Raw genomic sequence first — 12,510 nt, forward strand, 5'->3', positions numbered from 1 at the left:
TTGTTATTAACTTGTTATACTTGGAATCATACTATCTAGCCTGGTCTTTACCTAAGCTAGGGGTATCATTTATATAGTGACAACCCCCCAAAGGGGACATAGTGGGCTTATAGATTCCAACGGTACACATAACATATTACCAAAAAAAAAAAAAATTGCTAATTATTTAGTAAGCAATGGTTTGTTTTTTGACATGAACAATAAATCAGCAAAATCTGCAGAAAGAACAAAAACAAAAGTCCTATAATTATTTAGTAATAGCTTATACATCCTTCGGGAACTTTAGACGGAAAATAGCAAATGTCCCTATCCAGGGTTTATGCAATTTTTGCTCTTAGTAATGGTAAAAATTCCTAGATAAATTAACCATAGTAGTGTAGTGATTCGTGATTCGTGATTCGTGATTCGTGATTCGTGATTCGATAGCAACAATTAAAAAACCGACAAGCTTTTTGTGTTATAAAGCTGCATTTTATATTATACGTAGCTGAATAAGAATTGTTCCTATTAAAAAGAATAAGAATTGTTCCTATTAAAAAGAATAAGAAATGATTAAGATCAAATATCAAGGGAAACAAAATATTATCAGGTAAACAACTTATGTCATTTTTATTTATTAAATAAATGAAATTTCTGCATAAATTTATCAGTTTACCACAAAATATAACTCGTTGGCAGATATCTCTATATGAATTGTCACATTAAAATTGATGGAGGAACATGGGATCACGCATGGTATGTGATTCCAAGCTAAATTTGATTTGATAGCCATGTTGTATGTTATATTTGGCCCACGTCTTTTGTCAATTGTCATTTTTTCGAAAATCTTTTATAAGAAAAAGCATCAGTTATGTGAATTATTGCTTTCGCTTTCTATCCTCCAGCTAGATATATCATTGTCATATAATGGAATGATTGTGTCTTCACCTTTAAAAAAGATGTTTTGCCCGACATCTGCAATAATTGCGTTGACGAAGTCCCCACTTTTCTTTTTACAACACTCATTCATTCTCTAAACTTGTGTTCTGAATTCAATCTCACAAAAACTTGTGCACCTTGTTCACTTGTGAAAAAAATGGCTGATGATCTTTTGTTTAACATCGTTGAGAAATTGATCGAGAAGCTTGGTTCGTTGGCTGTTGAGAGCTGGAACGTCAGAGATGATCTTGAAAAGCTCGTGGAAGACATGACTGAAATCAAGGCTGTGGTTATGGATGCAGAGGAGCAGCAGCAGCATGGCACCAACCGTCAAGTGAAAGTGTGGGTTGACAAGCTCAGAGATGCACTTTACGATGCTGAGGACTTGGTTGATGAGTTCTCCACTGAAGGCTTGAGACGCCAAGTGATTACCAGAGATAAGAAGGCTAAAAAGGTTCGCATCTTCTTCTCCTCATCCAACCAGCTTCTATTTTCTTTCAAAATGTCTCGGAAAATTAAGAAGATGGGGAAGACAATAGATGCCCTTAATGTTGGTAGAAGAAATTTCCATTTTGCTAATCGAACTCCTGAGCAACGGGTTGCGAAGCAAAGACAGACAGACTCCTTCGTTCGTGAGGAAGATGTTATTGGAAGAGAGGAGGAGAAGGAGGTCCTTTTGGAGATGCTATTGAACACAAGTGTGGATGTGAAAGAGAATGTTTCAATCATTTCCATCATTGGAATTGGAGGACTTGGAAAGACTGCACTTGCTCAACTCCTTTATAATCATAAGGCTGTCCAGGAGCATTTTGAGTTGAAAATGTGGGTGTGTGTATCTGACGATGAGTTTGATGTGAGAGCTATTGCTTCAAAGATCATAGCATCTAATGAGATGGTAGTGCAGCAGGAACTCCGAAAGAAAATTGAAGGGAATAGATATTTACTTGTCCTTGATGACGTGTGGAATGAGGACCGTGAGCGTTGGCTTCAATTAATGAAATTGTTGTTGATGGATGGAGCAAAAGGAAGTAAAATAATCATAACCACGAGAAGGTGGCCAAGATAACTGGCACGTCTTCACCCTTCAAAATAAAGGGTCTAGATGTAGAAGAATCTTGGAAGTTGTTCTCTCGGTTAGCTTTTGAGAATGGGAAAGAACCGGAGAATCAGAAGTTGGTGTCAATTGGCAAGGAAATTGTGAAGATATGTTCGGGGGTTCCTCTTGCCATCAGATGCACGGGAAGCTTAATGTATTCCAAGGTGACTGAAGATGAATGGTTAAACTTCAAGGATAAAGATCTTGTTAAAATCAATGAAGATCTTGTTAAAAACAAGGAAGAATGCGTCGATGCAGTATTTCAACTTCTCAAATTAAGTTATGATCATCTCCCCTTCCACCTTAAAAAATGCTTGTCATTTTGTTCGTTGTTTCCGAAAGATTATGCCATTGAACTGACATGGTTGATTCAACTTTGGGTAGCACAAGGGTTTGTTGAGTCATCGGATGTCAATTTAATAGGGAAGTCACAACTTGAGAAATTGGAATTGACATGGGGCAGGCAAATTGATGACGATGACAATGACGCGGATAAAGATAACATAATTCTACAAGCCCTACTTCCGCTTCCGCTTCACAACATCAAGGGTTTGGGGATAAGTGGATTTGGTGGTGTTAGAATCCCTCGTTCTATCAACTCATTCGCGAATTTGCTTAAGATGTCATTAATTGGTTGCGCAAGAATGCAATATCTCCCACAATTACATATGCTGCTGCATCTCAAAAGTCTCTGGCTTACAAGTATGCCTTGTCTGGAATGGATAAACACCGATTGCAGTAATGATAGTTCATCAACATTTTTTCCATCACTCAAATTCATCTGTATTGAGGGGTTACAAAATCTAAAAGGATGGTGTAGATGTAGCGAAGAAGGAATGCCAAGAGGTTGTTGTCATCAGTTTAAGAGTCTTGATAAATTATGGATTACCTATTGTCCCAATCTAATTTCAATTCCACAACACACTGATATTCGGCAAGTACGGTTTGAGAATGTGAGTGGAAAGATATTACAGCAAGCAGTCAATCATTCTGAAGTCGAAATTCTTAAGATAATTAGAATAAATGATTTAAAATCCCTGTCGGAAGTCCTTCACCATCTCACAGCACTGCGTGAGTTGCATATTACAAATTGCGAGGAGCTTGGTGTGTGCAGTGATGAAGAAGGTAGTTACAGCATGCAATGGAAACAACTTAACAGCCTCCAACGGTTGCGTTTCTATGGTATAACGAAAATGGAGTGTTTGCCTGAGTGGGTTCAGCATCTTACCACTTTAAAAAGGCTTCGAATTTGGAATTGTGAGAATCTTAGATGTATACCCGCAGGGATAAGCAGCCTTAGACCAACGCTGGAGGATATCGATATCTTTAATTGCCCAAAGTTGACGTCTTTTCCTGAATGGATACATCCGTAGGATTTAAACTTCAATCGTTTACTGCAAGGTGAGATCGAAGCTATCTACTTCTAATATTTTAACTGAGAATCTAATACAGTACATTGAAATAGGGAAGGTGAAGCTTGTAAAAAGTTCGCTAATAATTTTCAAAAACCTCCCTTTCTAGTTCAGTTATTGTTCTAAATTATCTTTTTGAGTTAGATTTATTGGTAAATCTGTTTGGGTTCGTGTCTGGTTTGTTAGCTAATTTCAGTGATTGGTGAATTCAAGGATGTCATTTATCTCCTTCATTTTGTTCCCAAAGCATAGATGCTACTATGAATTTATTTTATCTGCTCTGAATTTGTGAGAAGTTTTAGTATTGTGGAGTTAGAATAGCTAGATTACTGTCTTGTATTTTCTTTTCTGAAGTGCTCAAACTATTGAATGCTTGTATGTTAATATTGATCAAGTTCTGTGTTCCTCATTGAGTAGGTGCATCATGTGGTTATGCACCAACTGTTTGATGAAATGCCAATCTGGAACTGGATATCTACAAGGTATGCATTTCATCTTATGCGAGTTCAGTTGTTGGTAATTGAGCCCAAAACTGATATGGTCTTGATCTATTATGTTTCCTTCCCTCTATGAATATTTAAAAAAAAAAAATCTATGAATGATCTGAGTTGCTTCTTTTCTTGCTATTTAAGTTTTTACTTTTGTTATTTGCATTTCAGAGTTCAAAGTAACAAAAGTTGTTGTGAAATCCATCAAATACCAATCTTGATCCACGATGCAGAATGTCCGTGGTGAGCAATCCCCTAAAGACGAGCATTATCTGAGCTGACTTGATAGTTTTTTTTTGGAGAGGACACATTTCACCAAATTCCTAAAGACGAGCATTATCATCTCCCTTCCAAATCTGAAACTTGGGGGTAAGCTTGGACTTTTATTAGCAATGCTTGGATTAAATTCCTAAAGCAAACTCGGTCCAGCCACACATATTGGCTGCATGCTTACATGTTTTTTATACTCATCTTTTAATTTCATGGTCATATGTAATCTGCTTGTTACATAAGAATTCATATCTAAGAAGCTACTCATGTGATTGCAAACCTGCAAAGGCAGCAAGTTATTACAACTAATTGCTTCTCAGCACCTGGAAAATAATTTAGATCAAGATAAGCTGCCTAGGATAGAACTTTCCCGGGACCCAGCACATAGCAGAAGCTTTATAGCACTCGGCTGCCCTTGTGGATTCTGATGCATGGTTAAGCTTTCAGTGATGATCATTGAAATTTGAAATTTTGTTTGATAATCTCCATAACTTGGTTAACAAAAGTTGATTTTATTAGTTATGAAGAAGACGGTGACATTGTTTTGACGTATGGTGCTGTTGATACATAGTGCATGCGCCACCAAAGTGTTTGCAAGGTAAGCAACTCGAACAATTTGTTTCTTAATTAATTATCCAATTGAGGTTTCCAACTTTCCATCATTATTTTTCAGAGTCTTGGCTTTCGGTGTTAAAATAGAGTTTTCTTGGATCAAAGTCTTTTCCAAGTTTAGTGTTTCATTATTTTCTAGACTGATAAGTGATAATAATCACTGCAGTCATGCATATTTTGTGACATCTTGCTTTGTTGAAGTACATTTGCACGTCATTGTTTGGAATGATTTGATAAAAAGCTGACTCAGATAAACTAGAAATCTGTGATTGATCAATATTTTTCAGGGTCTTTGCTTTTGGTATTATTTTGATTTTTAATTTTTTTGATTTTTTTTCTATTTATTTGATGATTCTAATTGGGAAAATGTCTAATTAAATACCATACTGTGAAAGCTACTTCTATTGGAGTCGGTTACAATTTTTGTTTGGATACTTTCTCTGCCATCTAATCTAATCATATAAGAATATAGGTTCCTCTTTGGGATTATGTTTATACAACTTTGCACTGCTGTAATGATACTGTGGCAATCCCTACCTTTGCAGAAAAATATTTGAATGTCACATGCGTTCAAAGCTCGCCCTCAGCTTCCACTTTCTCGAATAATTGAACCTGGTGGTTTTGAGAATGTCACGACCGAACAAGAAGCAGCATTAATTCCTGGACTCAGGTATACTTATCTTTTTATGTGTAAACCTACTCAGGATAACCTTTGGAGGATGGGTGCAAATTTTCTTCTTTTCTTTTTGGGGTTGGAAGTAGTGGAGGCTGAATTGGCAACACTAAAGCTCATTTTTTTATCTCCTTCAGATAAGGTGCTTTGGTGGAGAATATTAATGAGACTCAAGCACAATGCCTATTATCCTTATGATGGTGGGGGACATTGCCTTACTTGCAAGGTAAATAAAACCAAGGAAGTTTTGATCGGGAAGACAAAAGATGATTTTTGATTGATGTTTTAGATGTAAAACAATTGATGATGTATAATTCAGTTGATTAATTCTGTAATTATTTAAATCTACTTTAAGTTGAGAATAAGATGCAGTAAGCTGTTTGAGCTTTGTATTTTATTCAAACACTTGCTACCTTGACTTATTGCTCTTGCAAATATAACCAAAAAAAGTTTTGATATATATAACCTCTGGTGGCGACTTGTTTATTTGATACACTGAAAATTGAAATTTAGTAACTGGGGTTTGTTGTGGAAGGTTACTCTTTCCTTCATTTAATGGGCATGCAAGTCCTGGTATTCTAGTTTTGCTTCTATGGACGTTGCTGGGCATTATTTAGTCCAGAACAAACACATATTTGACTACATAACCAGGTGTATGCGTGGTCTCAGAATCTATCCTTATTTTAAAAGAGGGGCTAATGAAACTTCTTGACATTAGCTCACTAAAATTTGAATCTCACTAGTTCGATTTGAAATTTTAAGACAGTCCAAGAGCCTTCGTCTAAAGTACTTCTTCAATGCCCTTAATGGATTAAATAAACGTAGTTTATAATTGATGATTCTGATTAGTGTTTTTTATGTTACAGTGGATAAAATTATCTCTTATACACACGTGAAAGTGTGTGAGGTCTATTTTTTTCTTTTATCTCATTTATCTTCATATGGGCCTTATATATTTTTGTGTGTATGTACGAAATAAAATTATCTTCTATAATATGAAAAATATTAATCTCAAAATGTAAAAAAAAAAAAAATCACTTGTTACGAATTGAGATTAATAAATTCAGCAACATGCTGCTTAGCCCATCTTGACTATTTACATTTCACAGCAAGAATTAGATGTATCAATAGAAATGGTTAAATTGTTTCCTTTTGCAAGTGTAGTCAGATATTCCTTGACAAATATTGGCTTCCACTACATTTCTCTGTAGATGGCCTACGTAAATGACAAAAGAATTAAGCTCAAAAATATAATTGATTACGTATATATCTTGCTACTTATTTCAAGTAAAATATGCCAATAATTAGTTTATATACATAACGTGTAAATCAAAGAACGATGGAATAATCTATCCTCCACAATGAATTGAGTACTTGAAAGGACTACAGATTATAAAGGTGGAGATGGTACAAAGTAAAAAAATTAAATAAATAATTAATTATGCTAGCATATGAAAATGAAGAAAAAATTATGAAAGGCTAAAGAATATTGGCTTTTTGACCCTTTTGTTCTTCATTAATTAATTAATAACTATTTTGCCCCTTATCCAAAACTATCTATCAATCTGTCCTTCTTTAATCGATTAACTTGAAGAATTAATCGATTAAATGGTCAAAATTGACAAAAATGATTGACTGGAAGATTTAATCGACTAAATTTCCCAAATGAGCGTGAAAGCATTGATTGAATGAGACAAACACGGTATTGGAGGTTATTTGAATTTTGAATTTAATGTAATAGGAGTTGATTGCGATTTGTATTTAATAGGAGCTGATTGCATTTTGTATTTAATAGGAGTTGATTGCGTTTTATATTTAATAGGAGTTGATTGTGTTTTGTATTTAATAGGATCTGATTGCGTTTTATTAGGAGTTGCCATTTTACGAGTTGGTTACTCAAATTCTCTCAAAGAACCGAAAGTATTTCATATTTTAAAAAAATAAAAATAAAATTTCAGGAACAATCCGGATTAGTCCCATAGCCGGCTCAAAGAGTCGAAGCTCGTGGAGATACCGGAGGGAGCCAACTCGTCTCAAAGAGATAATTAGGGTTGGGTAACTCCAAAAAAAAAAAAAAAGAATCATATAATCATTAAAACCTAATAGGTAAGAAAGGAAAGTACTTGAGAAGGCGAAGATCCGAGATGGTGCGTGGCATCTTGAGGTTGGCATACTCTGCGGTTTTTTTGTTTCTTTGATTTGCTTGTTTATCATATTTTAAAACCTAATAAGTTGGCGTACTATATCAAAAGGAAAGTAACAGAATCAGTTCATGTAAATCAATCCAGTTTTCAAGAATCATTTTTCTTTTGTTGGTTTCTTTGTTTGTTTGGTTATCTATGCTTGTTGATTTGCTTCATATGCACGGAATCTGCTTTTGTTTATGGTGGAGATTTGACTTATGTTGCCTGTTGGGAGATTTAATCTATTAACTTGAAAATTTAATCGATTAAATCTTCAAGTCAACCATTTTTGCTAGTTTTGATCATTTAATCGATTAAATCTTCAAGTTAATCGATTAAAGAGGGGCAGATTGGTAGATAGTTTTGAATAAGGGGCAAAATAATTATTAATTAATTAATGAAGGGTAAAAGGGTCAAAAAGCCAAAGAATATTGGCTTCCAGTGTTTAAGCAAAATTGACCACCTATGTAGCACTGATGCTGACACGGGACATGATATAATACGATACTCTGACACGTTAATTCTAAAAAATATTAAATTTTGACACGTTAGGACACATTTTGATATTGAATAATATTTTTAATTTATGTTGCATATATTATATTTAATATTCAATGATTTAATAAAAAAATTAAGCTAAACTTATAATAGCCATTAATTTTTTAAAGAAATATAAGATATCACCAATGTTTATATTAAATTCAATAAAATGGTATTAATAATCCAACAAATGTAATAGTTAGAACTAAAAATGTAACGTAACGTAACTTTTGAACTTTCTTTTTGAGTTTCTACAATGTCCGTTGCAGTGTTGGAGAGTGTCGAAATGTCAAAGAATATCAGAAAGTATCGAATATGACACGTCAAAGTTTTTAAAGTGTCAATACTTCGTAGTTGACGAATAACCCATCCCATCACCTAAAAGTATTTCCATGTATTAAAGCTGAACGGAATATACGCACCAGAATTGCTTTTGTTTCTACCATTTTATCTCCTACTACCAACCATGTTCATAATATTATAGGGGATTACTTTTCTCATGTAGTACGAAAGCAGTTATTTCATATTAAAAACACCAATTTTTAGAAGAAAAAAAAAAGAGGCATATTTTTTAAAGTGAGAGTGAGATGAGAGATCAATCTCATGCCATATAAGAGTATAATTTTTCAATATTATAATAGCAATAGCTGTTCTTTGATGGGGATAGAATGTACGCTGATTCCTTGGTAGATGCTACAACGTTAAAGATGAGGGATACTAGATATGAGAAGATAATCCGATTCATTAATTTTAAAAAATGATAAATGTTAGTATATTTAGACATATTTTCATATTAAATAATATTTTTTATTTATATAATATATATTATATATAATATTAAATAATTTAACAAAAAAATAAATTAATTTATAATACTAATTAATTTTGTAAAAAAAATTATAAATATCTATATTAAATTCAATAAAATAATAATGGTAATGTAACAAATTTAATAGTTAGAATTAAAAATATAACGCAATTTTGGAATTTTTTGGAATCTTTGCGACACATATTAAAATGTTGAAGAGTGTCGGAATATGGAGGAATTTCATAAATTGTAAGTCTTAAGTCCATCACTCACACTACACAGTTTTTTAGTGGAGAAAAGTTTATATCATTTTTAAGATATATGTCTCACGTCTTCTGTGAAAGTGAAAAAATATAAGGGGTCTCGTTTGGAATGATACACCTCTCCCCCTTTTTAGTGTCACACTAACCTCAAAAATCGTCCATTTACGTTTCAATTTTCTTGAGTCTCTCCTCTTAAAGATTCGGCTTCCACATTATCTCAATTCATCACTCCCTCTTTTCACTAAATTTTGAGTTTCTTTGCATCCCTTAGGCTAACCAGCATTTGGGTTTCGAACTTTTCACTAAATTGGTGAATTACCTTGCCTTTTTATACACCAAACACTGAAGTTGCTAATTTTTGCATCAGATAGCGGATTTTCTTCCCTACCCACAAGCAATTGAAGTAAAAGCTTGGATTTCTCTCATCTGGGCAGCATTAAATTTTGCATCTTGGTGAGATTCAGTTGGTTCTGTTTTTTGATTTACATGATGCACACCAAAACTGATTCTGATGTCACGAGCTTAGACCCATCATCACCAAGATCTCCAAAACGACCCGTTTATTATGTGCAGAGTCCCTCAAGGGACTCTCACGATGGCGATAAATGTTCATCTATGCAAGCCACACCAGCTTGTAATAGCCCCATGGAGTCACCTTCACATCACTCCTATGGTCACCATTCAAGGGCGTCCTCTGCCAGCAGGGTCTCAGGTAACTACAACTCTTCTTGGGGAAGGAAAGGGAACCGGAAACGCAACGATAAAGGGTGGCCTGAAAGCAAGGTGATCGAGGAAGAGGGGGGTTACGACGAATTTTACCATGGCAGTAAGGGATTGTCAAGGAGGGCTCAGATCTTCGTTGCCATTATTGGGTTTGTCTTGATTTTCAGTGTGTTTTGTTTGATCATTTGGGGTGCTAGCAGGCCTTATAAACCTCAGCTCAGTGTCAAGGTACATGAATGATGGTTGCTTTTTTTATACCAAGGATTAGCTTCTTGCTTCACATGATGTTTTTTAAATTTAATAAATAAATGGTGGAGTTTGAAGGTATATATTATTTAATAATATCTGGTCTAGTTTTGTTAATCATAGATCAAAACCTTTATTTTTTAAAATAGTTAGAAGGAAACGATTACTATTATATATATTTTTAGAGATAGTTAACCATCTTGGATTTAGGATGATATCTGAGACAGGAAGGATGCGAGTCAGGCCCTCACGTGGTGTGATTGTGGGACAGGACTTGATAATTTGGGATAGAGTCACCACAATCGATTTACTGGAATAGCAGTGATTTGAAAGAAGTGTTGCCTATAGATTTTATGTCATCATTCAATTTCAGTGCTGCTTACTTGTTTGGTGCATACTTATAATGATAGTACACTAGTAACCATGGTAATATGCAGTTTGACCATAAATGTGCATAACCTGCTTCATGGGGGTGTAGCCAACACCCTTCCCAACATTGATTCCTTGTTCTGGTTGCCAAACCTTAGATTGGGTTGAAGGTTGCTGTTTACATGTTGGCATTCATGCACTTTGCACATCTGATTAATAAGTATACATGTTTATAAAAATGGGATTGGGGAGTGTAGATAGCATAGAACTTGAGGTCCGGGGAACATATGCAGGACATTGTATGAATTCACAATCATGCATGTTGCGCCTCCTTATTGATTCAATTTTAAAAAAAAATCTCCCATTGTTCCAGCTGACAATTTAGGATTGCTTGTTTCACACATTGATAATAATGCGTGTCTTGATGAAAATTTGGTTCATCTATCTATTGTTGGTTATATGTTATTGACATGAAGAGAAGCCAATTCTATTTTTCTTTGGATAATGATGGAACTCTAAGTATCATGCTTTTTTATTTATATCCATTTCTCTATTATACATTATTAATGAACTTTCCAACTAACCTAATGATCACTTTTGCCAGAGTCTGACAGTACATAACTTCTACTTCGGAGAAGGGTCAGACATGACAGGAGTTCCAACCAAGATGCTGACAGCAAATTGTTCAATGAGAATAACAGTGCATAACCCTGCAACATTTTTTGGCATTCATGTCAGCTCCAAGTCGGTGAATCTCATGTATTCTGAGATTATAGTTGCAACTGGTGAGGTAAGAATTCTTACACTGACCACTACTTTTTGATTTAGAAGGTTTGGTTTGAGGGGAACAAATGGACCATATGTTGATGTTGATAGTCATCACCACTCTTATTACTATTTAATTCCATGTTCACATACATGTTACTGCAGTTGAAGAAATATTATCAACAGAGAAAGAGTCACCGGACAGTGTCTGTCAACCTGCAAGGAAGCAAGGTTCCTTTATATGGCGCTGGTGCGAGCTTAGCTAGCTTGGTGGACAATGGGAAAATACCAATAACACTTGTCTTTGAAGTGAAATCAAAAGGGAGTGTTGTTGGGAAGTTGGTGAGTTCTAAACATAGACAGCATGTCTCCTGCTCAGTCACCATTGATTTCCACAACAAACAACCTATCAAACTTAAAGAAAATGCATGTACATATGTCTGAGTCGTTTGGTTTTGGTCTAGCTGCAACTAGTTTCTTGTATGCTATTTCAATTCATTCAGGTGGTATGAAAAGAGAAAATTAGTCTAAATGTAATGGTACAATTTTATTTCTCCTTCCTACTAGCTATTTGTCATTTCGTTATTGATATCATCTTTCCTTGAACTAAGTTTTTTCCTGTGGTCTGTGAAAATAAGGAAATAATGACATACATATCAATGTGGACTCGCCTCAGCGATTTGATGAGTAGTTCAACTGGTTTAAACTCGTAGTTCTGATGACAAACTTGAGTAACCCAATAACTTCGTCTCTTTATTCAAGCCTCACTGTCACGGTTAAATGGGTGAGAAAAGCTGAATTATGGAGATTAAATATGGCCCCTAATCTTCCAATTATTTCCTATAATTCTGTATTAGCAGATTACATGAACCAAGACGAAGGATGAGAAGGAACTTAAAAAAATTTCCCAAACACCGTAGAGATAGATGCTTTACCTTAAATTTCGAATCTTGGTTCTGCACGCCTTTTCTTTAAAAGTTCATAAAAAGAACCCCTCGCTTGCTTTACGTAGTAGTAGCATTTGTAGTGATCCAGTTCCATTAATTAACTTTCACTATTATTCATCTCAAATATTTCATTACTTCGTTGGCTTTTATCGTAGTTTATGAGCTCATTTCCAGTTTATGTTCATTAGTTTTATGTC

General features: G+C 34.6%; 1 protein-coding gene and 1 pseudogene across 1 annotated transcript; both read left to right on the top strand.

Moving 5' to 3' along the window:
* The first annotated feature begins 935 nt into the window (after window positions 1-935).
* Window positions 936-4,782, top strand: LOC133295751 (putative disease resistance protein RGA4; annotated as a pseudogene).
* Window positions 4,783-9,367: 4,585 nt separating this feature from the next.
* Window positions 9,368-11,888, top strand: LOC133295757 (uncharacterized). The gene is made up of 3 exons (XM_061494613.1): window positions 9,368-10,214; window positions 11,206-11,391; window positions 11,532-11,888. Exons 1-3 carry the CDS (start codon window positions 9,750-9,752, stop codon window positions 11,808-11,810), a joined length of 930 nt encoding a protein of 309 aa, XP_061350597.1. The 5' UTR covers window positions 9,368-9,749; the 3' UTR covers window positions 11,811-11,888.
* The last annotated feature ends 622 nt before the right edge of the window (window positions 11,889-12,510 follow it).

This window comes from Gastrolobium bilobum, unplaced genomic scaffold, assembly GCF_033153095.1.
Source record: "Gastrolobium bilobum isolate Gb01-03AN ecotype WA unplaced genomic scaffold, APGP_CSIRO_Gbil_v1 utg24947, whole genome shotgun sequence".
NCBI classification, from domain to species: domain Eukaryota; kingdom Viridiplantae; phylum Streptophyta; class Magnoliopsida; order Fabales; family Fabaceae; genus Gastrolobium; species Gastrolobium bilobum.

Bases quoted from the DNA above. Each gene is read 5' to 3' on its own strand.
- LOC133295757 (XM_061494613.1), top strand. From the start codon at position 9,750: ATGATGCACACCAAAACTGATTCTGATGTCACGAGCTTAGACCCATCA. The intron at 10,215-11,205 runs GTACATGAATGA...CACTTTTGCCAG, and splicing joins AACCTCAGCTCAGTGTCAAG to AGTCTGACAGTACATAACTT. The intron at 11,392-11,531 runs GTAAGAATTCTT...ATGTTACTGCAG, and splicing joins TTATAGTTGCAACTGGTGAG to TTGAAGAAATATTATCAACA.